General features: G+C 42.6%; 2 protein-coding genes across 2 annotated transcripts in view; both read left to right on the forward strand.

Moving 5' to 3' along the window:
- The first annotated feature begins 1,909 nt into the window (after window positions 1-1,909).
- On the forward strand, window positions 1,910-20,433 carry LOC143329014 (solute carrier family 25 member 36-A-like). Its single transcript, XM_076744620.1, has 7 exons — window positions 1,910-2,360; window positions 4,943-5,110; window positions 7,991-8,068; window positions 10,434-10,534; window positions 15,558-15,624; window positions 15,751-16,040; window positions 16,741-20,433. Exons 1-7 carry the CDS (start codon window positions 2,320-2,322, stop codon window positions 16,932-16,934), a joined length of 939 nt encoding a protein of 312 aa, XP_076600735.1. The 5' UTR covers window positions 1,910-2,319; the 3' UTR covers window positions 16,935-20,433.
- A 2,006-nt stretch (window positions 20,434-22,439) lies between these two features.
- The window catches only part of LOC143329853 (SPRY domain-containing SOCS box protein 4-like), a 75,847-nt gene continuing 72,727 nt past the window's right edge, over window positions 22,440-25,559 (forward strand). The window contains exon 1 of the mRNA XM_076745966.1: window positions 22,440-22,642. The gene's annotated coding sequence lies outside the window, so the exon portion shown is untranslated. The remainder of the gene's footprint in view (window positions 22,643-25,559) is intronic.

Genomic DNA, 25,559 nt, shown 5'->3' on the forward strand with positions numbered 1-25,559 from the left:
TTATCACACTACAAGTCCATATTCAACTGCCCAATAGGATACTGTGGTGACCATGTAACACCCTCCAGCTATTTAAGGCCATTCAATATGAGATAGTCTTCTGGACATATTTAGTCATTTTCAGCAGTGCTGACAGGTCTTGGGACCACTTCATTTTAATATAACCTTGAATACTTTAGGGAAAAAAACATAACAAATAACTCATTTTAATGAGGAAGCACAGTATGACACACTACTCTTTCATTTCTTATTTCCCCATTCACTCAGGAACCAAAGCTGCATTGGGATTTCATAGAATTTCGTCCAGGACCATTCTGAGTATTAGCCTGTGTTTATCTATGCATCACAGTGTTTATTTTTGATGTTTTGGACTTTCACCTGGAACTGACCGTATTGATTCAAAAGTACAAATGGTCCCACAGCAACAAAACAAAAGATGAAGCTGCTTTAATAACATTTTAAAGTCTAGAGCTAATATTTCAAACGAGACCGTTATATGATCACATGAAGGTACTCAAAGTTGTGCCTGAAAAATGCCTTTTAGTTCACAAATTACATAATAATAATAACAACAACTGGAAAAAAAAATCCCAAGATGGCTCCTTCTACAAAGCTCCTGTTGATTTTATTCTGTTTGATAATTTTCATCTTGTAAGGTGTAGTAAGAAGAGGCACGCCATCCCCTTTCATCTGAAACCGAATCACTCCTCCAGCATCCATGCTAAATCTCTGAGTCATGGGATATACATAAGCTCTCTAATGCAGGACACGACATTATTGGTTTTCACTTCACAAATGTGAATGGTGAAACCACACACATGACTCCAACTTGTCATACTGTGCTTCTAATTACAAAACTGTGTGGAGTCATTCAACTCCATGATTGAATCACCAACAGACTACTCTAAGTGTAGTCAGCTGATTGTGTAGCAGCCTTCAAAAATTAAAAAAATCCAGTTTTGGTCAATGAAAGTGGATGTTCCCTGCCATGCTAAATGCTATCAAAGTGCACTTGGTAGCACTTAATGCTAAAAGTGGATCTGCAGCCACTGTTAGCTGCAGCCAATATTACCAGGCTAAGAACATGTAAGAGCATTTCTAATTAAAGTACCCCTATGAGTACTTTAAATTAGAATATGCTCTTTGTTAAAAGCCTGGTTAAACAGATGTCTTTAGTCATTTCCAGTGGACAGTGCCCTTTATAATCTCTAATTAATTATGAATGCTCTCCATGTCTTTTCGATCCTCGCATTTAAAGATTTGGTGTTAAATCCTGGTGCCAGAACTTGACCAAAGTCTTGGTCAAAGGGAAAAGGCAAACATCTGTTTGCTGCTTGGCTCTGTTTTTTTTTTTTTTATTACACTGGATTTAAAACAGTGATGTAGGTTAAAGAGCTAACTTCCAGCTTTAAGGTTGTGAAGTTGATTTCTTCAGCTTTATGTGTGTTCATATCAGTCGTGGATGATAAGGATATTGTCTTGTCATGGTGAATTCTTTATAGATTACGCAACTGGATATGGTTAGTCCAGTTATTTTATTATCTGGTTATATAAAGGAAGGCTACTTCATAGCATGGAAAAATCCAGTACTGCTATTACAGAGCTCTGCCCATTGATATGCAAAATTATGCAAAAATTACCCACAATGGCTTAGTACACGTAGAAATATCAAAAGGATTACTCTCTCTCTCTCTCTCTCTCTCTCTCTCTCTCTCTCTCTCCATATATTTAAGGTGGTCATCTTTGGCTTCTGGGGTTCCAGTTAGCACCCAAACATACTGCGGGTCTGATTCATTCAACGCTGAGCATGTGAACAGTGCATGATCAGGGCGGCGATTTTGTGACGTCACGCGCCAGGTTGACCAATAGCGGCGTCTGTTTCCCAGCCTATGATTGTACAGTAAATACTATGAGCTCTGCCTCCTTCCCTCTCGCTGCAACGATGAAAGCAGAGGAGAAAACTGAGACAAACCCGTGGATTGTGGCATAAAACCGTGTGTTAGAGCTGAGATATTGTATTGCCAGTGGGTAGCCTGATGAGCTCACAGCTCTCGGGTGGTTTAGCCGAAGATAAGACGCTATCTGTGTGAGAGGGGAACCTGAGCAGAGTCAGAGCGACAGACAGGAGGTTTGTCGGCCCACTGCAGTCTGAATCACCGGAGACTCGCCCCGCAGCTGGTTCATCATCGACGTCGTTTGCCCGATCTACGTGCGCATCCTCTTAGGTGAAGAAAGCAACGGCAAGAAACGAAACCCAAGCCCGTGTTCGACCCTCTGCCGCAGCCCCGAGGTGCGCTGCTTGGCAGAGCATGCTAAATAATGAGCCAAAGGGACACGCTGGTTCATTTGTTCGCCGGAGGGTAAGTCAGACAGCGAATTTCATCTTGGTTTGTTTTTGAATGGACAGTCTCAGCACTGAAGTATGACTTGTCGTCCTGTATTTCTAGCTAGCTAACAAGGGTCGTTTTTCTACGCAGCGCGTGCATGTACTACAACCCGGGCAGCTGTGTGCACGGCATGTCAATCACACCAGTGTCTAAAGCATCAGTTCAAACTTCCTGCCAACAGTTCAAAATATGCCCATTTGTGCTGTAAAATATTAACCCAAACGTGACATAGGCCGCGTTTGAGCTTAAATGTAGTTTCGATACTACTAAGAGCTTTATGTTATTTTTTTTTTACCTTATGTGCCTGTAAATACCGACTTTTTCTATTGGGGTAGCGAGAATTTATACTTTTATTTCGAAGGCAAATTCAGTGTATTTCCGGGCTCGCCGCTGCTCACTCTCGATAACTTAATGAAGTTCCGCAGCAGCAGCAGTGCTTCTCACTTTCTCCAGAGATTCTGCATTTTAAGTACCTGACAGGTTAATTAGCTGAGAGAAGCGAAGAGTCAGTGACAGGTCTTTGTATGCGTAGCCCACAGTGGAATGTATTTCTGTATCTTTTCTTTCTTTGTTGACGGATAACAACAACTGCTAATTTAAGACCGTTTTCATGGCAAAGACCCCCAGATACAGCAGATGAGCGATGCCCTGCAAACATCTCCTCGATAAAACATGCTCCCAAAAAGTAGCACCTGAAGACTTTTGCTTATTGCATAAATTTCCAAACTGTAGATGTAAGGTCATTTTAGGGTGTAAAATACTGGTAAAATATAAATGTTCTGCTGCTGCTCTGAAGGTCTTTTGTAAAACACTAAATGAGGCCACTACTTCAGGCTAAACTGGCAGCCATGACAGTAGGTGAACGGCCGCTCTCATTCACAATTCTGTAGACAGGCCTGACAACTTGTTCATCAAAGAAAATGTAAATGCAGACATACAAGTTAGCACTTTATTGACACAGTATGTCTGTCTTGTTCTTAATCCATTGTCTCCAGTTTCTTTGCGTCTGTCGCCTCTACTTTCATCTCTGCACCAAACCAGTGATATTTAAATATGGTAATCTTATCACACCACAACCCTTCTGTTATCTCTCTTGTCAGGGATTTAACATCTGAAACCAACACAGGACACATTGCATTATCTTGAGTAAGCAAAATCAGATTTGTCTCTCCCCAAAAACATGAGCTGGAGGCCTCAGCACAGTGCTTCCTCTCACAGCCACCCATGCTGCAGACAGCGTAGCCCTGAAAGTAGACCAAAGGTCACCGCTGCCTGTGAGCATGAATGTGGGTCGGTCTTTTGAAAGGTAAATATAGCTGGTGCTACTCAAAAGAGACTGCAGCTAGAGGAATTTACTGCCAATAGCCAGGGCGTCAGAATACACTGCTGTGGAGATACAGCAAGTATTCACTTAACCTAACTTACAGAGCGTTCATATGGTTTGTCACTGCAATAGTGAAAAAGCACTTTCCAGCTTTGTGGTGGTTTGACTGTGAAGCTCTGTCTATACAAGTCCTATTATGGAAAGTACCAAGCCTTTGATGACAGCAGCGAGGATCAACAAATGTGTATGTGGGGCACATGGACAGAACATTGTTTTTGAGTTGACATCTTGTAGTCTTTGGCTTATGGAAATAAAACACTAAATTATATGGTGTCAGCGACCCAGATAATACAGTGATATTTATCTGTTTTTTGTTATTCAATAACAAGGGTGTTTAGTTTGTTTGCATGATGATGGCTTCAGTTAGAGAAGAGGTCAAAGTCACAGAAGCAAGTTTCTTTGCTTCATTTGTGAGCAGTCACGTTTTTATTTATGGTGTGTGTACGAGCTCAGTGAGCCAGCAAAACAACAGTGTAATTTTCACGACACCTCATTTTAGCCCTCTCAGATGACAGAAGTCAGCAACAAGCAGCTACACTGAGCCGTGGCCACCCTCCACTGAACTGCATGAAGAAACCACTCATACACTCTTAGCTGGCAGCTTGCACATGGCAGTATCTTGTATATCACAATACCGGGTCATGTGCGCCTGCTCCTTGACAATTTTTAGAGCTAAGAGGAATAACAGATTGGGTTACCAGCGTTCGAGGAGATCAGTATTAGAGGATGGTTTTAAAAGGAAAGCAGAGGAAATGGGCGAAATATACACGTGACTTGAACCAACTATAACTATAATAATGATAATAATACACTGTATTTATAGGACGCTTTTTAAGATGCAGAAGGACACTTAACATAAAATAAATAATAAAATAAAGGGCAAAAATCAACCTAGAAAACCAAAACACCATACAAGCACTATGCAATGATAACAATAAACTTTATTTGTGTAGCTCCACATAACAACTGCATATATGACATGTGATATTCAGGTTTTCTTGTACATCATTATTTTAATCTGCCCCTTCTGTCTTTTGACCAGTGTTAATGCTAAAGTAGAGCATTAAATGTGTTTTTCTCATCATGTCTTTCCCCTTTCTGTCCCTTTTTTCCACCACCCCCTTTGTTTCTGCACCCTTTCATCCTCAACCGCTTCCCTGCTTCCTTCTAGATGTGGTGGCACAGTGGGTGCTATTTTGACTTGTCCTCTTGAGGTTGTGAAGACCAGACTGCAGTCCTCCTCCATCACTCTCTACATCTCTGAAGTCCAGCTCAGCACCGTCAACGGAGCCAGTGGCGTGGCTCGTGTCGCTCCACCAGGGCCTCTGCACTGTCTCAAGTAAGGAGAACGCTGCTAAATGTTGATTCTGCGAACTTACTTAATTAAGAATGTCCTCAAAAAGGAACCTTAGTTTAACTTTAATTAACCACTGGAATTGAGTGTAGAATAGTTATGTCAGCCTGATTCTAGCTATGTGAAATGAACAGTGTACGTTCATACCATCATATCCACACTGTTTGTGTGTGAATTATGGAGGTGTGGGCATGGTCAATTCATGGGCTGGTGCAGTAGATGTAAGGTAGCCTGAATATATACAATGTTTTGGCAAAGTGCAAATCTACAGCATAAACAGAGGCAAAGTTGAAAATGTGTCATCAAGGTCTGAGAAGTTCAAATGAAACTGAAGTTTTGAAATCAGCGTGTCAGAGTGGTGACACACACACGCACACACACGCACACACACGCACACACACGCACACACACACACACCCCGTCTGTGTTTGTTATCACAGCAAATGTCCATGTCAGTTGGTGAACTGGTCTGTTGACTGTTAATGATGAAAAGACACAGACTTAGTCTATGGGACTCTAAAGTGACTCACACAGTAATAATGAAATTGGTCCTGCATCACTGTAATGGGTGCTCTGGGAGACCGAAAGCTACATCACAAAAAGGGAAAAAAGTAACATTGTGTTAAAGCGTAACAACAAATTCACCTTGATAGCAGATTCATCAGATTGCAGAGTCTCGATGTGCTTTTATCCTGTTGCTCAAGCCTTTTGGTGTGCACGCTGAACCAATGTCGAGCAGGTCAGCGTGCAGTGAAGGTGAATTCAGTTCTTCACTTACTCATTCGTCTTACTTGTTTAGCTGTTGGACAGCAGCAGAATCTACAACCAAGACACTTGAACAGTGCAGCAGATAAAAAGTTCAACCTCATTTTAAGCCTCATCTTGACCTCAAAGCTCTGTGGCTGTTTTTGGTACTTTCTCAAAACAACTACAGGGAAGACAGTGTGAGAAATACACCATGAATTGTTCCTATTTTGCAACATGGTGTTGTATATGATTCCCCTTCTCATTAGACAGGAATTACCAGAGAGATGGGAAGTGAGAATGTGGGGGAATCCAGCATTGGTTTGGTGTTTATGTGGAGCCTGCTGAAAGCCGCTGTGGCTGGACACTCACAGTTAACCTAACTGTAAGTGAGGGATTAACAGTGTTAAAGTAAATATTCGACACACACTACAGATCTCTGCTCTTGCTCTCTGGCAACCTGCTTCCATGACTGTCACAGAGCATGTCACAGTGTTAAACATGTTGCATAATGCACAAGCTGCTGTGTGTGGAATTTTCCATTGCCATTGCATTAATTATTAGGAATACTGGGAAAGACCTCTCGTGTTTAACTTCACATCTCGGGGAATAATATTGATATATATATGTATATAATATATGAATATATATGTACATGAAATTCAGATTTGCCAGGATATATTGGCAAAATGCTCGTCGTGAACTTGCGCAGTTCAATAGAAATTCTTATTTCTCATCAAAATGGTTAACCTGAATCTTTCTTATTACATTTGTTTGGCTGGAAAGCAGATTCGCTCTAACTGGCTGTCGCAATAACTTGGAATGTTTTCTTTGTCACCGTGCCTGCATTAACAAAGCTTTCCTCAGAGTTTTATTCTATTACATTGTAGTAAAGCCCTCTTCAATTGCACTTGATCAGGGCATTATTTTGGGCTCAGCCTTGATCTCCTGCTGACATAAACCAACTTCTTGCGTTGACCTTGAGGTAAACAGCCACTGGCAGAAACTGTACACCACTATGACATGATCCAGAGGAGAGCAGAGCTGAGGAGGGAAGAGCGATATGGCAAGGAAGGGAAAAAACCCACACGAGTCAAAGTGGGTCAGCATGCAGTGAGGTGCAGGCATTCCTCCATTTCACTGCAGAGCTCGTTGACTACTGATTTCCACTGTCACTCGCAGCCCGGTGTGTGTTCTGTAAGTTTAGGCAGTTACTTTACATTCATGAGGAGATGTTTTATACTGTCAGTAATTTTTGATTTGAAGTATTTAGCTATGAGTTGGCAAAGTCTCACAGGCCGTGAGAGGCACAGCCCTCAAAGCCACAAGCTGAACAAAATCCAGCTACATAGCTGCTTCAGGAAACATCAGGGCTGTGTCTTGTTTTCAGTTATCAGGGCAGTTCAAGTCCAGCCACTATCATAAGAATCTAATGTACCCCAAAGGACCATTTTGTATCTTTTGGGCCCCTTATTTCTCTCCAGGACGACTTGATGCTTTTCTTTGGATGTACTTTGCGTCACAGTTTATGTGGAAACATGCAGTGAATGGTGAACTATAACACATGCTCATTCTGAATGAGACCGACGAGCAACCTTTGAACTCAGGTGAAAACCAAGAAATAAACACGTTAGCTGCCAGGATAACACCACCGTACACACCACCAAATCAGGGACATCTGTCATTTCATTTATTTTGGTTGTTCCAGTATGTTGATAATGACCCTGTATATAATGTCAGGGTGTATCGAGTGTCAGGTCCTGGCAGGTTGCCCAAAAAGTATAATTTACTGGTCCATGTGCATATGGCACCCGCACTGGATATAAATTTAGCTACAAACAGAAATGTTGTGCCAATTGAAATGAAGTCTCTACGGTTTGACCTCTGCAGTTTCTTTTCTGTGTCCCTTGGTGTCCCACAAACGTCAGTGTTTAAGTATTAGCTCTAGCTCTGTTAGCATGGGATTTTGAAATGGAGAACTGTTCTCCAGCCAGTCGTATTATTATTCGCCCAGTGATACACATTTATAGCAAACATAGCACATGGATGTTAAATCAATGTATGCTTGCTCTGTATGATGATGAACTAACCAAGAGAACATGAACTGAAATATCTCTGCAGGTTAATTCTCGAGCGAGAGGGACCCCGTTCACTCTTCAGAGGACTGGGACCCAACCTTGTGGGTGTAGCACCTTCCAGGTATGTGCAGCATTATCTGCCGTATTAAGTGTGTGTTGCACGGCTTCTCCTCCTTGCCAAATATCTGAAAACCACAACAGCAGAGTAGGTCACCGCAACCTTTGATGTTTATAATAAACGTTCGGTATGAACCACTATTATCTGCACTAGCATGACCTGTTATCACAGAGTAAAGACAGTCTGCGTCATTTGCTTCACATGATGCATCTAATGTGGGCACATATTTTTGCTGAGGAACATATTTGCATATCTTCTTGGCTTTTTTTTTTCTCCAAGCTTGCAGCTCATTCAGAGCTTATGTTGGCAGTAATAATAGCAGGCCAGAAACACAGAAACGAATGGAGTTAAACTCACAGAAATGCAGTGGAAATCTGTGCCTCAGATCCGACAGGAAATGAGCAGGTTCCCTCTTTTGTAGCTTGGCTGCTCTGGGTTGCATAACAGCCTGAACTCAGCCAATCAAAGTCTGAATGAAACAGCAGCAACAGCTGGAACCAGCCAGCTGTGGCACCCTCGTCATGTGACTGTTGTTGTGGTGGTGTAGCATCACAGTGGAGTTCCTGTACTGAGACAGTTGTTTGTGTCTCATCGCCCCCCCTAACCTGTCAAGTTCTCCCTAGCTACTGCTGCGTCACATGTCCATTGTTATCCTCTTCCAGTTGGTTCGCTGTGGTCTCTGTCTCTCTGCCCGAGTCGTCCTTTCCTTAGTCTTTCACTGTCTGTGCTGCCTCGCTCTGTCTGGTCCAGACTCTCTGTGGGGTGCCCATGTGTGTTTGTATGTGTGTGAGACAGCTATAGCAAACTGTGCTATAGGAAGATATTACATAAGAAGTGAGCCTGATGAACTCACTGACTGCATGTGAGCTCTCCTGCTGTGTATTGTGCAGCTTTATGAACCACTTGAAGCCGAATATTCCCCATTGAAATTGTTTTTAAGCACAGGTGTAGCAAATTTAGATTTAGGTAAGCAGTTTTTATGGCTTCAGTGCCACCTCAGATTGAAACTTCAGGGCACGTTTCTAAAATGATTTTATTTGGATTCGTTTTCACTCATGCTGGTTTTGGTATCTGTGGAAATGTCAACATCTTGAATCGAATTTACAAGAAATTTTTGACATTTGGACATGTTCATGCCGTTTGCCAGCGTTGTAGCAGGCAAACAAGACGCACACACATCGACTCTGACAGACACCAATTTGCACATCTTTTGAGGACTAGACTAGGAAAACCTAAATGAAATGTCAGTATACACAGAAACGTCGAGTTACTGGTTAAAACTCCTTTCAATAAAGCAGCACTGTAAAATCTTCATTCATTATTCAGAGCAGCCAAATTCATCAGTTCAGCCCTCATCTGCAGTGAAATCTTAAGTGTTTCATCTGGAAGATACTGTAAAAACAGCAGCCAAATCACTGTGGGTTATTGGTCAACACCAACAACCAACGTCTGCACAGTTTGTTATAGATACAGTGGGAGACTCCAGATTTTAAAATTTATGGCAATAAACATTTAAACTTCATTTCATCACAGTCTTAATTTAGATAAAGTTTAAGCTTCTGATGCAATATAATTCAATGAAAAAACAGATGTATTACTCTATTTATCTACAAGCGGGGGTCTGGGTTGCTGGGCTGCAGAGGTATTCTCTCCTGTTATAATGAGGAAACGGCACTCTGACACTGGAAAGCTAAAAAAAAAAAAAAATTCTTCTGATGCTAATGAGTGCGCGGTCCACTGCGCGTGCTGCTGGTGCTCATTAGCAACACACATATACGTAACACGCGCACACAGAACAGCTTGCACCGGCAGCATCGCTCATTACGTATGAGGAATGCACAGAGCCTTTCAGACCCACTCACATAATTCATCCCTCATCTGCAGTGCAGCATGATTATGTTGTGCATGCGTGCTCTCGATTCAGAACGAGGGCAGGGCAGGGAGGTCGCCGGGTTTAATTCCACTCAGCAGATATGTTGACTAAATCCTGTGATTTTTATTTAGTGAGGAGCAGCGACAATCATGGGAGATAAATCTGCTACTAAAGCGTGCTTTGAGACTGAGAGGCGAACGCAGACGGGCACAGATAACCTTCTTTCAGTGGCTTGCTTTACTTATAAGCTCGGTTTAGCTCTGCATGCCCTTGTGTACAGTGGTTATTTCAGCTCATTGAAATAATGTTGTTCTATTTAATGCAGTTAACTTAAGGCTATTCTTTATAGAAATGGTGCAATTTGTGTTTTTAGTCTACTCAACGTGTGACTCCAGTTGGTGCTCTTGTAGTTGAAGTTAATGAGTTGACTAGCCAGCAGTGTTAAGCAGTGTTTTTCATTTCTTGTACTAATCTCTGTCTCTGTCTTTGCCACAGGGCGATCTACTTTGCGGCCTATTCAACAGCCAAGGAGAAGCTGAATGGGGTGCTGGAGCCAGACTCTACCCAGGTGCACATGGTGTCAGCTGGGATGGCAGGTAATGAAGGCTCCTTCTCCCCCCCCCCCCTTCTGTCTGTTTGTCGCTGTGTGTCGCTGAGTGTTTTATCTGCCTGTTTGTCTGTCTGTCTGTCAGTCTGCCTGGGAAGTGTAAATCACTGATGGGTTTTATATTTATATAAACAAAAAAAACATGATTCAGTTTGTCTTAATCAGATAGATTTCATTTTTCCTCATCATTTTTGTCACAGTTTGAACTATCCCAGAGTTTCACTTCATTTTCTTCCCCCCTTACCCCCCCCCCCTCTTTTCCATATACATGTGTGGGATGGTGGGATCTTCACAAATTTAAAAGCTTGTGAATACCTAAAGCATGCTAAAGCTAACTAATAAGCTGTTTCATGTATAGAAATATTAAATATATACAGTAGGGGGTTTATCAGAAAGCACAATTTGAGACTCTCAGGATCAAACTGACCATGACCTCGATTGTGATGAAAACAGCCTCACTTTGTTTATTGGGAAACCAAACAATGCAAGATTCATTCATCAGTGGTGTAAACACTGTATGATCCAATGCAATCAAAGTAACGAGTTAATCTCCATCTGACACTTAGGAGAAATGGTTAAGAAAGTTGGAGCCATGCCAGTCACACAGTCAGGTGCATATCTTTACTGCAACAGCTTCTTTCTGAAAATACACCCGTCTGTCCAGATCAAACAGCATCGTGTCTCTTCATGGTGGCCTTGCTAGCCCACATATAGTTGAGGAGACAAATCTTTATATCAGCAGTCTCAGACTTTGCTGCACTAAAACCAAAACCCTAATGAGACACAGCACCCAGGTCATTTTGGCCGCTACTGACATTTACACCACGACAAAAAGAAGAAAATCACATGGTCCTCAAAGTTTAGGTTGTGCTTTCCTCCTCTTCTAGCCCCTTTGTCCCCCCCTGTCCTCCATTATTATTTTTTCCCTCCTCGCCCTTTTTTCCTCTTTTCATCCTTTGATTTTGAGGCCTCTACAGAGGACTCTGTAAATGGTTTAACATCCCAGTTGTTACTTAAACAGTGTGGTCTGGGCCCCCTTCTTTGCTCTGTGTGTATAGAGGAGAGAGCACGGCCCCGAAAGGTCAACCGGGGCCCCTGGCACTCGGGCGGACACGTCAGGTAGCACCCCATTTCTTTACAATGGTATGATGAAAACCATGGTGATTTTTATGAATATTAGAAAGTTCATAATGGTTATTCATTGTAATGATATTACCATTGCGTATGGCAATGTGTTTGCTGCTGGTTTGTAGTTTTAGGTTTTTAATATAAGGTTTTGTTACTGCTTAGTCTTGACACATCTCCTTCCCCTTAGCCTGTTGTCTTGTTTCATAAATATAGTAAAGGTAAAGAAATGACACATACTTCTGTGGATTTTATGTTGTCAGCACTAAAGAAATGCTAACCTTGTCACTGCTGCAGGAGGTTTTAATGGATGTGCTCCATTTTGTCTTTTGTCATCATCCATCAATACCATTAGTGCCACAGTCATTTCTTTTCAAGGAGAATCAGCATCAGTCCATCATCCAAAAAGCTGGCACTATTTTGACTTCTTCTTTTAAATGAGTTGAAACTCCTGGACAGAGTCTGCCTCGAGCATTTAACCCCAGCAATGCTGGCACCTGTTTAAAACGCACAAATCAATACGTGAATGTGGACAAGACGCAGTGAAGGCACAGACATGTGACTGCTGAAATTGCGCAAACATTAGCACAAGATAAGATAAGACTATTGATCCCACGTCGGGCAAATTCACTTGTTACAACAGCAATAATAAAAAGGAGAGGTAGAAAAAGAACAAATAGACAATAAAAAAAAAAAATCAACTGTAAATGTACAAAAGCGTATAAAATGTTGCCTTTTGAAGAATTAAATTTAAAACTACATTTCTCAGCAGATTTTGAATTGCACATGAATAAAGAATGACTAATAAAATACAGTGGGCTGCTGTACAGTAACATATAAAAAGTCAGTGTTTTTGGTCATTAAGCTCAGAGAATAGTGTTTTTTTCTTCATGTTGCACATGCTTCATCAGCGCGGCAGTTGCATTTGTTTATCTATAACACCTTGCATGAAATAAAGGAAATATCTGTGTAGTTGTACGTGCTACAGTGTTACTGGACCGACATAAACGTATGTCTCTGGTTTTCTTATGCACGTATAGCATTCAGGTTTGTCAGCACTGAGACAGCAGTTAAAGAAAACCTTAACAGCTGAATTTCCACTGATGCCTGGGTATGGATAGCTTGGAGTTTTGTGGAGTCATTGCCTTTAATGGCCTCCCTGCTGTGAAATGTGGCCGTCTGTGCACGAACTGCAAAGGGGTCACTGCTACAGAAGGTAGCAAAGGAGTACGAGGAGTCCCATTACTTCACTTCAACGTATTTTCCCTTGTAGCAGTTAATGTTTGCCTTCTCTGAATGTAGGGCAAATGTGTATGTGCAGACATACTTACTCACTTTACTTTACATACTTACATACTTTAAATTGTCATATGGCAGCAACATAGAACAGGCCTCTCACTTCTACTGTGTACCATTATGAAGATTACAATAAATATTTACACTGAACACACAGTAACTGGAAATCTGTTTAAAGAAACAGTAATTTTCCACTGAGGTTGCCATTTCCAGCGTGCTTCTGTATGATATGGAGGAGGACTTGTCTAATAACTCCTCCAGGAGTCATTTGATCTGTTTGTCTAGAAACATGCTGCCTCTCAGGAGACACATTTTTCTCCACATGTGAGGACATAAATTAAAATTTGCCTGAACCTGGTTGGGTCTACACAGCATTTGCTGCTGGCAGAATGTCATTCATTGTTCCACCTCATTGATTCACCTCACTGTGATCTATGGCTTCGTCCTTTTGTCATCACACACTCCTAAAGTGGTCTCCTCACTCTGTTCATCGCCATCGTCCACAGCGCAGAGTCTGTTACACACAACGACAAGGTTAGCATTTCCACCTGCCTCTCTTTAGCTCATCGCATTTGATTTTGTTCTTTTTCTGATCTGTAGATTATAAACTGATAATGGCACAATGACTCTGAAGAATACATCTTCAATTTTATCTTCTGCCTTTGTATCTGTACTCTGCCTCACTCTGGTGAGATGGAGCTGGACTTCTGGATTGGGTTGGTTTTTATTCAGTCAACCTTTTCTTTGTTTCAGTCAGTAAAAGAAGTAAAGCGGGAGATAAATTGTAAAGTAAAAAATAATAATACTTAACCATATAATAAAAAAAATAAAGTGGATGGGGCTTAGAGTTGGGATTAGAGTTTGGGGAAAGATGGGGGGAGGTCAGTCCTTCACCTCCCATCCCTTCTCCAGCTACCTGTACAGTACCAGTGGGTGGGGGTGGGTGGTTGGTGGGGGTGGGGTTGGGGGTGGATGTGACTGCTGCTTGTGTGTGACTGTGGTACAGAAAAGCCTGTGTCTATTTTAGGGCTTTACTGTAAAGCTTTCACCCCTGCGTGATTGGGTGGGAGACCCCCGCCATCTGAGCCCCCCATATCTGCAGGCTACTAGCTGCAGCGGGGAGGAGCTGGAGGAGCTTTGCCCCTCCCTCGTGAGTACACGCCATAGACGCTACTTCCTTCTACTTCCCTCTTTTTTCTTCTTCCTCTTTTCCTTCTTCTCTTCAACAGACCTGTGTCATCCTGTCTTCTTCACGCAGTTGCCTTAACGTAGGGCTGTGGTGCAGCGATACGCTAGATGTGACTCAGGTCTCTTTATAGACTCGCTCTTGTCGTAGCTGTTTTCTGCAAATGGTCATGTTTTATTTCTCTATGTCACATCAGCTGTATCAGAAGCTTTTAGAGGGACTTTGTGTCATTACATCGTGATACAGAGTGCTCATTAATTAGCTTTACAGTGTACACATCAAACTTTATATTACTGTATGTCACCCTAGTGTTCATACTTAACAAAAACACATCTGTTCAAAGAATCATCCTCTGTAAATAACTCAAAACAGGCACACGCTCACATCTACTTTATATATATATTCTGTGCAGACAAGTGCATTTTGAATGCACTTTCATGGACCCGTTGCTGACTGACAGGAGTTTCAAACTAAACAAACATTAAGATCAGCGGTGACGGCAGATGGATATAGAATAAGGATGCCCACCACTATGAGCAAGTAAAGGCTGCACTAAATTTCACGTCATAGACTTTCCACTTTAGCCCTGATGAATAATTGAATAATCTCCTCCAGATACCATTTTGTGTCTCTGTGCTGTTGTGCTAGTATCAGGCTGACGGCCTGTCGCTAGTGTCTAAGTAGTTAGCCACTGGTTTGTTAAATGTCACATAATAAGCATGAAGACGCTCATTAATGTACTAATCAAGGGTGCGCATTCATATTGCTGAACTAACAATGAAAGAAAATTTAGAGCAATGTGAAAACTAAGAATCAAACCCACTCTGTGGTGACTTGAGGTTGTGGAATGACAGATTTGCTTGCAGAAAGGCCAATATGTGTATTACAAAGCACAGTGAAAGTGTAATGATGTAGAAAAACTCTCTAACCTCATTCAGATAAGCTAAAAATAAATCAGTATAATCATAATCTGTGACAGTTAAAGGCCTACAATGAATTTACTGTGTCCTCACTTCCCGGTGTTTTTGCAGTTAGATAGAATTTTTTAAGAAGACGCATCAAAAAAAGAAGCACTCACAGCTGCTGCCTTCATGCACCGCTGTTAGCAGAGATACCTCAGGTAGAAAGCTTACCTGTACCTGTGTAACATTCACATGTAGAGGGTCAGTATGTGAATATGGACGAGCACGTGTTTCTGTTTGGAACTCACTGATTTTTCAAGAAGGATGATTTTAGCACAGTCATGGTCTCGAACCATCTATAGAGTCATTCTCTGATTCTGTTTAGTCAAGTGCTTTCTCACTGTCCTTGTACAGTATAGAGTATTTAACATAGTTGATTAGATTGTGTCCTTCCAGATGTCTCTGCATCTGTCTGAACCTCTGACCTCCTCTGAATTTCCCAGGGTTCACCGCCATCACAGCCACCAATCCCATCTGGCTGATCAAGACCCGTCTGCAGCTGGAAACCAGGTGAGGAGCTTAAACCTTAAAGTCTAGAGGTGGAATGGGCTGTATGACTCATTCGTGTTCCTATAATGATCATGGCAACGAAATGACATCGTTATCGGATTTAAATGAATGTCTATATGATTACAGAAACCGGGGCGAGCGGCGAATGAATGCATTTGAGTGCGTGCGGCGGGTGTACCAGATGGATGGCCTGCGAGGTTTCTACAGGGGCATGTCGGCCTCGTACGCTGGCATCTCTGAGACTGTTATCCATTTTGTCATCTACGAGAGCATCAAACGCAAACTCCTGCAGTCCAAGGCCCACGCCAGCATGGACGAAGAGGAGGAGTCTGTCAGAGACGCCTCAGACTTTGTGGGCATGATGCTCGCAGCAGCCACCTCCAAGACCTGTGCCACCTCCATCGCCTACCCTCACGGTAACCTTCTGCCTCACGTTCAGATGATGAGGATGATGATCATTTAGGAAAACAGTTGGCCGCTGTCATTTTTTAACAAATGTTGCAAACAGGAGTAAATAGTGAATTTGTTGGGGATTTCTTTTAGTCTCCCACAAGTGCTCTAACGAGTGTTCGTGGCAGCAGGATGCCGCCGAGGCGATCAGCTTAGCTTAGGATAAAGACAGGAAACAGGGGGAACCTACCTGCACCTTTACAGCTCTTCACATAGCACAGTGGATCCTGTTTAATTTGTACACAAACATAAATGTAGAAACAAGAATTAGTTTTACGAAGAGGAAGCATCAGGACATTTGGAGTGAGGCGGTGACTCACTGTTCCTTATTGGAAAATATCATCCACTTGTGCTATAAATATCACTCATATCATCATTCTCCACCCACGCACAGCCCACAGCTGAATGCAACAGTTCAGATGCCTTCTGTTTGGACTGTCTGAAGTCAATCTGGGACAAAGTCAGAATCTCGAGTATCTTATTTACAGAAGGTGAGGATTAGGCAGGCTGATGGACAGATGGTCTACCAAAAGATGGATCAAAAGATAGCTTACAATAGGAAGTTTATGGGAGAGCACTAGGCAACACTCAGAGGCAAACAAGATCGTCCAGTAGTTTATTTTTGTCTGTTTAACACAGTTTTCTTCCTCTGCTCTCAAATTGCAGAGGTGATCCGCACACGGCTACGAGAGGAAGGCAGCAAGTATCGCTCTTTCTTCCAAACTCTGCTGACGGTACCAAGGGAGGAGGGATACCGGGCACTGTACCGCGGCCTCACCACCCACCTCGTCAGACAGATCCCCAACACAGCCATCATGATGTGCACCTATGAAGTGGTGGTCTACCTGCTCGGCCGTTAGCGCACCAGGCACGTCTCCCTGCTGCTTGAAGAGGGAGCAGATGACTGAGAGGGAGGCCCTTTGGCAAGAAAGAGTAAGGACAAAATGTCAAAATGAAGACCAAAGGAAAAAAAAGAACATGCTCGAGTGGACCAGAAGAGGACAAATGGATGAAAGAGGAAGGAAAAAGGAAGGAGGAAGGCCCATTGTTACCATATCAGCATCATCACCTCCAGTTCCCTGTATCAGACTGCTGGGACAGATAGAGGGCGCTAGAGTTCACACATGAGGTAATATGGGGATAAGGAAGGAGGCGCTGGCAGGAGAGACACAGAAAGAGTTTAGCACCTGTTTAACAAAGTGTACCAATGAAGGAAAAGATTTTCAGCACAACTCAGTGGCCTTAACAGAAAGGGTTTTAGTGTGCGACCTCTCTGAGTGAAGAGTGAAAAACAGCATTTTTCACTCTCAGACAGATATTGTGAAAGGGGAATGCTTGGAGGCAACTGAATTTGACAGAAAACATCATAACTAAATGTAGATGATTTGAATAATCCAAGAATCTCTTCTTGCTCTCTACTCTCTACTTTGTCGCGTTTCCACCAAACACTTTCAGTACAGTACCTTCGAGAGTCATACCGACATGCACCTAAACCACAACAGATGAGACTTTTCTCAGTCTCATGAAGCTTGACTGACAGGCTGTAACCTTTACTGTGCTCTGTTCTGCTCCCATTCACCTTCATTCACCTTTTCTGCAGCTCAACCACACACTCGCTGCGCACACACATTACACACTGAGCCACACTACTCTTACAAACGACACAACGGAGGACACCGGATGTTTTGCGTTCTTTCTTCTCAGTATGGGGTTGTTTAGCACAGCATGGAGACCAGCTCTGTTTGAGAAAGATACTAAAATAAGCGTCGTAATGTGTAGCTGAGCTGAGCTGAGCCGCTTGGTGGAAAGGCAGCTTTTGTCTGCGCTTGCTTCGGTGCTGTGAGGCTCCTTCACGATTAGATGACTGGCGGTTAATGTCAGGAGGCAGTTAGCATTTAAAACAAAGACATCAGTCCGCTCACAAGTCATCTCCACTCTTTGCACTACACAACGTGTGGCTCCAAGCATTCCCCTCCCAACGCTGCAGTCAACCCCCCACCCAGTTCATACAGCGCAGGGAGCGAACTGGCCGAACACAAGAGAACACAGTGATGAGCTTTCGGTGGCCTGGAACCTGCCTGTGTTTATAAAGAGTGGGTTGCGGGTTGTTTTATTCCTCTAACCCAGTGCCTGGTGGTGACAGTGCTGTGGCTGAAGTTGGCCTTCAGCGTTGACAGTTTCTCTTTGTTGAAGCTGAAATAAGATGGGTATACAAGGCCAGCTTCTGCCTGCACGCAGTCACTGCTCAGGACGTGAAGATCTTGTGTGAAAACACGAGACCAATGTGTCCTTTTTCAGATGTGAAGTGTGCGATTGTCCAGAAGGTACCAAGACGAAGTATCTGCCCTTAGAGTGCCACTACTTGAATATAATGTGACGGTGTGGGGAAATGTTGGAGTGGGAGAATGTTGATGGAGTTTCATCATCACCTCATAACTTGTGTGTGTGTGTGTGTGTGTGTGTGTGTGTGTGTGTCTGTGTGTGTGTGTGTGTGAGAGAGTCTAACATGTTGTCCACTCTTGCTGTGATGATCTAACTATATTCAAGGATGTGTGTGTGTGTGTGTGTGTGTGTGTGTGTGTGTGTGTGTGTGTGTGTGTGTGTGTTTGCGTTGGTGCATCTGCAGTCATGTGTGCTTGCATGTATAATTAATTTTTACTCCAGATTTCCCTCCACTAACTATTAATCTTGCAAGACACTGTGGTTGGGAGTGTGGGAAAGCTCCTGTTCGATACTGGCAGCTTTCGTTCGCACTCTCGTGCCAGTCCTTTCTTCTAGTGGCTTCCAACTGACCTGATAAACATGCACTTTTGTGGCCTTTTGGGGCTTGTGCTTTGCATTTTATTGTGTGGACAGTTTAAACTTGTACATTGTAAAAAAAACAAAAAAAGTATTACTGTATAACCAAATGGTATTTTGCGCAACTGTTCTTATAGCAGATATATTGTACAGTTTAGAGTTCTCAGTAGTTGTGAAGGATGTCCAGATGTGTGTATATAATATAGATACTGTATATGCATATCATTTTCTTGTTTTTCTTTGAGGCTCGTGTATGATTATGCTGTAGTTTGCATGTGCAATTTAACCTTGTTTTGACTGTTGACATGAATATTGATATTGCTAGGCTGATTTTTCTTACAGTATAAGTTGTCCGAGTTCTTTTGTATTTGTATATCGCTGTCATGCAGACATCTGTGCTTGTGTGGAAGATGACAAACGCTGCAGCACAAACTCTTCCACGTAAGTGTTTGTGCTGCAGCTTTGCTTTGTCGTTTGACCGCGTTCATAAAAAGTGTTCCGTTCTGTAAAGTTTGGATGTTTCCGTCATTGGTAATGTTTACATTGTACCTTACTGTCTGTCAGATTATCTTTGGTCCTCCAAGCAAAACATGTTTTGATTATCAAGATGGGATTTTTTCAATGTGAGAGTTCAAGAACTGGAATCATCTTTTTACAACATAGACGACCGCAGCGAGACGGGGCTGTTCAAAGCTGAATTTAAGAGAACCAGAATTTGTTAAGATATGAGGAGGTTTGTAAACACAGTAAATGTACCCCTTTAAACAATCTGTTCAAAAAGTTCATCTCGCATAAAGCTTTTGGGAAAATTTGGCACACGTTTTTCAAATTGTATCCAAGCACTTTTAGCAATTTTCCCTTTGAATACTCTTGTATTGATTATCATCAGAATGTCCTTTTACGTGACATTTAAAACTTCCGTTGAGCAGAGAAAAGCCCTCCGTCCCCCTCCACAGCCCCTCTGACCCAGCCGCTGTGGTCTCACTGCACACTTCTCCATATGGAAATGATAAGGTCTGCACAGTTTCCATGTTTGAAAGTATTGCTCATTTCAGCAGTTGTAGAAAATCTGCTGCGTTCACTCGTGATGTTGTTCTTGAACGCTCTCATCCCCCCCCCCTTGTTGCAGAATCATTTCAGGGGCAAACTGAAGCCTGTATCGTACCTTGTAATAGTTATTGATCTTCTGTCTCCTCTGACATGTTGCTAGCCTATAGATGCCGTCAGTGCTTGAAAAAAATTGCTGACTCATTTTAAATGTCCACGTTTTCCTGAAAAACACTAATAGCTTTTATGTCTTTGGCTCCATTGCAGTAATACTTGAGGTCAAATTACCAAAAAATGTGACATGAACAGATGACTGGACAAACATTTGACTGAAGTTTTTACCTCTCATTTCAGTGTCTGTATGCATCTTTAACCTGTATGCTTGGACAGGATGCAGCCTCAAGCAGGGTCGAATGAAACCTGGAACATTGGTTTTTGACAGCTCAATCATGGATGCATTTTTCTGTTTGTTTTTTTAAAACACAAAAGTAAATAAAAATGTACTTGCAACAGAAATTTTATCAGCTTTTTTTCTTCATTTGTGTGTTTTTTATGTGTGTACATTGTTGTGCAGGTGTTTGCAGTTTGAGATGTAAAGCATGATGGTGCAACTCCAGTTTCCATTTTCTAAGTCACAGGTGATGACAGAACTACATAAATGTGCATCGGTGTTACCAATGTTTAAGAGTACAAATAGAGTAAGAATGTGAAGTCCACCAACTGTTTGTATTTACCAACTAGCACCGCCAGGAGGAGCCAAATATCTCCTAATCGAATTGACCAGTGCACAAGTTCAATTTACCGAATTCGCTGATTTCGCTTTTCATCTCTCTAAATTGCAATTTATCAAACGACACGGTGTCAAAAGGTAGGATCGTTATTTCTGTCCGGAACACACACACACACACACACACACACACACACACACACACACACACAGTCACACCTTGCACATGTCTGAAGGAGCATTTTCATGGTCAAACATTGGAGGCCAATAAAGGCATCGATTTCTATTTAGTTCCCTCTAATGCACGTGTAGAAATAATCAATGGATGTGAGTAGATGGAAATTGAAATAATTCATCATCATACATGCCGTGGCTGTGACTTAAAAATGACCATAAGACATTAGTTTGTATTGATTTTGTAATGCAGCTGTTCAGTACAAACAGCACAGCGCGCACACCGCCTCTGTTACAACTCGATGTGAGTCAATCAGCCCCAGCCCTCCTCTGCTTCACTCAAACAGAACAGCCTGAATTTCACATGCATTGATCTTGCGGTTATGTATCTGATTGACCTCAACTTAACAGCTCACTGATTTGCTTAGTGATAAGGATTCAGCTACAAAGCAATATCTGGGATGTCCACAGGAACAGGGCAACACGGCAAGGGAGTAATGATACATTGAGGTGCTGTCGGAATTTTAGGGTTGGCAACAACTGTGAAATTTGCTTTTTGCTGAGAATAAAAAAGAATAGTGGTAAAACAAAGTAGAACACATTGAAAGCAGCTTTTTGGGTATGAATGGTAATCTTTAAAATGACAAATATGACTGTGATCAAACCACACTGATATATATATATACACACACATATATGTAGTATTTTTGTATAAATGAAAAAAATCTTCACTAAGATTTGAACAAGTGCCATATGAAATTATTGAAATACTGAATGATGTAGTAGTTAAAGTGGCAGCTGAAATACAGTTACCGACAGAAGTTGATTATGGTAGTTAAAATGGGATTTTTGAAGGAAGTTTCAGTCTACGCACTGAGTAAAGTTGAAGTGTCCTCTTAAGTGTCAGTCAAGTCAGTCAAGTGACAGTGCCAAAAGAGTTGAAGATTTTGACGAAGCTCAAGCATTGAAAGGAGCTGAAATTGAAAAAGCATGACTGATAAATTGACTTGTCCCAAACAGTTTTCAGACCATCACTAAACCAAAAGCAGATAAACTCTCTGTTGAAGAATAAGGAATGAAAGCAGTGGAAGCGTCTGTGATATGTCAGAGCTGGAAATCCAGTGTCAACAATTCAGATATAGTATGATCAAATGGATGACAAAATTTGACAACATAGCAGTTGACATACTGTCAGAATATGACTGCAGACATGCAATATATTACTTTTCTTGAAAGACAAACACGGGTAAAATGATAAAACAGAATGAGGATATATCTTCTGAAGTTCAACCCAAATAGATTAGAAACACTGGCACGTATATTAGCTCGCCTCCAAATCAGATGGAGTTTTTAAAATATTGCTGTCCTTGTTAATAGTGGTAGTTGCTGGAGTAGTATTATCAGTCGTAATAGTAGAAACAGCCGTAGTAGCTGTAACAGTAGTAGCAGTATTGGTAGTAGTTGTGTTATTTTTGTGCACCTCTAAGGAGCGTTACAACGGGAAACTGAGATCACGAGTGGTCCCTGAACGCATCACCCGAGCCAGGCCAATAGCGCCAGAGCCGAATGCTGTGTTGTGGTGGAAGCGACCAATCAGCGCTGGTTTTGCGAAGTAAACGGACACTCAGCATCGGGACACTGTCTCACTGGATGTATCGAGCTGCTGTTTACTGCAACAAAGAAACCGTCGCTCCAGCTGGAGAAACACATGTAACAGCGCCGGAATAACGCTGCTGTCATCAACGGAGAAGAGGAGAGGCCTCGGTTCTCCTTACCTCGTCGAGAGAAGTGTCGTTTGGAGAGGAGTTGAGTCTCTGTTCGGTGAGTGTTTACACCGGATGAGCTGACCTCAGCTCTCGGAGCGGGGCTGCTGTGTGGTTGTAGGTCGGCGAGCAGAATGTTTTCCGCTGAGAAAGTATCTTAAGTCCAGGTGGGACTTTTGACAGACTTAATGAGTTTAAATTTCACGCCGAGAAAAACCTTTTATAGCCAGCGGTACTTTGTGCTAGTTTGTCGCCTCTTCGTGTCGTAGTAGCGGTTGAAGTTCTCTCAACTTCCAGCAGAAATACTCATGATGCAGCGCACCTGAGAGAGCTTTGGTAGTGTGTGTGTGTGTGTGTGTGTGTGTCTGTGTCTGTGTGTGTCTGTCTTTTCACACGTGGTGTCACCTCATGTGTCCTCTTCTATCCCACAGTGGACAGGTTGGCTGAATCCCTGTGCTGACTGGATGTGGTATCAGGGTCAGCATCTCAGATAGAAGCAGAAGCTGTTTGTTTATTGATTGTTTGTCCATCAGATGATTTTACAAGCAGCGCAGTGGTTTTATGGTTTGTGTCCAATTGAAATGAAGCAACCTCTGCTTGCCACCCCTGGTCACAGGGGAGCCTTAAAGAGGCAAAACTCTGTAGTATTTCAAAATAAAAGAGCAAAGATTAGAAAAAAAGTGAAAACATAAACATCTCGTTAACCCCTTTTTATCTTGTGACACCATGAACCACCGAGCTATACGAACTGCACCGTCAAAGACTGCAAAACACTAATGAAGCAAGCAATCAAGCACTAATCAATGCCTTTGGAGTGATCGTTCGCTCTGTGGCTGCACCCTGACCTTTACAAAGCTAAGATGCATAAGGTGACCAGGATGAGGGAAATGGAGAGCAGGTGGTAAGAGCAGGGAGGGGAGGAGAGGGAAGTGGAGTGGAGAATAAGAGCGGAGGAGAGGGGAGCGTAGGGAGAGGAGTGGGGGCAACAAAACGAAGAGAGAGGGAAGTTGAAACAGGAGCTACCAAACAGAAGGTACTCGAGCTGCTCTCACATCTGCCAGGTGCAGCGTGGCTTCGTTTGGTGTGTGTGTGCATGTGGGTGGGCGGAGTCTGCCGGCTGATAGATGACCTGTCGGGATAAGGCGGGGGTGGAGGTGTTCTGTGGGCAGAGAGATGGAGGGATAGAGGGATGGAGGAGAAGATGGAGCATTGTGATGGTGACGGGTCATTTATCTGTCTGCCCGATCTGACCAGTGGGTCTCAGTGGGAGATCTGGCTGCTCACCAGCGCCCCCCCCCCCCCCCCCCCCCCCACCTGCTCTTTCTTCTTCATCTTCCATCCACACTTCTCTGCCTCCTATCTCTTCTTCTTCAAGTTGTCCTCTTTTCCCTGCCGTCCCCCACGTGTCTCCGTTGTCTCCTGTCCTCTCTCTCGCTCAGCCTGCTCTTCTTTCCTGCCTCTTGAACTTACTGACACTTTAACTGTTTACAGTGCAGGCGCTTCATCTCTGACGCTTCAGTGGGAATATCAACTGCTTTCAGCCTCTACACATCAACACATCGCGTCAACCACATTTTTGCTATTTCAACCGTCAGCTGAAATACCCACGCTGACATTTCAACTGCTGTCACCCCTCACACAGCAAGTGACGCTTCAACTATTTACAGTGCACTTCTTCTAAACGGTCTAAGCTGATGTCAGATGCTACATTTCAACTGCTTTCATGTCTTTTCCCGCTTTTACCCCCAAATTTGTGCGTATATTCAGGGTTTTTTTTTTTTTTTAAATCTGCTAAAAATAGGCGGTTGACTCTTTTCTCATTGCCGGTAGATGACTTTGCCTTTCTGTTGTTTTTTTTTTTTTTTCTGGTGAGTCACGTTTGATGTTACAAATGCACCAGAAAACAGGGAACAGCAGAGAGCAGCTTGGAAGCCAGTGACAATATCATGGTGGTTACTTTTTTATGTCTTCTATGAAATGATGATGAGATGGAAATGGAGTGTAATGAGTTGACAGGTCTGTCTGATATCGGGCATTATTAACGCACCAATGTCTGACACTTTGAGGTGTGAAAACAGAGTCATTTGACCCGGAAATAAATGCTGATTGTACTCTTTCCCACCGAGGACAAAAGCCAGATATGAGTGGGTGTTAGTGGGTTTTTTATCTGGTGTGACAGGGGTATTACTCTTTAAATGACAGTTCAAATGCTTTCATTTTTCACACTTCGGCCAAGAGCTTTCAGTACTTTTCAAACGTTCGTTCCACTGCCTTCAGCGCTGACACACAAACGGACAGTTCAGCTTCCTACACAGCTTCAACTTGAAATTAAAATTTCACGTGCTTTCAGTGAAGACATTTCACTGCTCTCGGCTGCTTTCGGCTCTTATGCTTCAAGCTCTTACAAACATTTTCACCTGTTTATTCCTGCAGTTGTCAGCCTTTTCTAGCCTCGTACATTATTTGCTTTTTTCTCTCTCCTCCTTTACTCGGCTCTCTCTCCCTCGCTCTGTTTTTTTTCTGTCTTTATTTCCTGCTATTTCCCTCCCTTTTTAAAAATCTCGCCTTGTCCCCTTTATCCCTCCAGAGGGACTAATAAGCAGAATTATTGTCAGTGTGAGGAGGGAGGCAGATGGGATTCAGCTCATAGGCCAGATAAGGTTTTTTAAATCGACTGTGTCTTATCACGCCCTGTCACTGCTACTTAAACTGAACAGATACTGCCTGGCATTATGTATAAACTGGTAAAAATCCTCATACTGAGATAGTGGAAGTTCTGTCAGAACCATGTTGGAGTAATCCCCATACAGAGGGGTGCCAGTGATGTCAGAGTGCTAATTTAAATGCAGTGATGGGCGACTTTTTCGGGTAGTTCACAAAGGCAACAGCCGCCCAGGAGTTGGCTCAGCGTTATGAACATCAATTAATCAGCATCTTGGTCACAGAGTAGAATTTTAAATTAGATTTTAGGTCCA

Source organism: Chaetodon auriga, chromosome 12 (genome assembly GCF_051107435.1).
Source record: "Chaetodon auriga isolate fChaAug3 chromosome 12, fChaAug3.hap1, whole genome shotgun sequence".
In the NCBI taxonomy this organism is placed as follows: Eukaryota; Metazoa; Chordata; class Actinopteri; order Chaetodontiformes; family Chaetodontidae; genus Chaetodon; species Chaetodon auriga.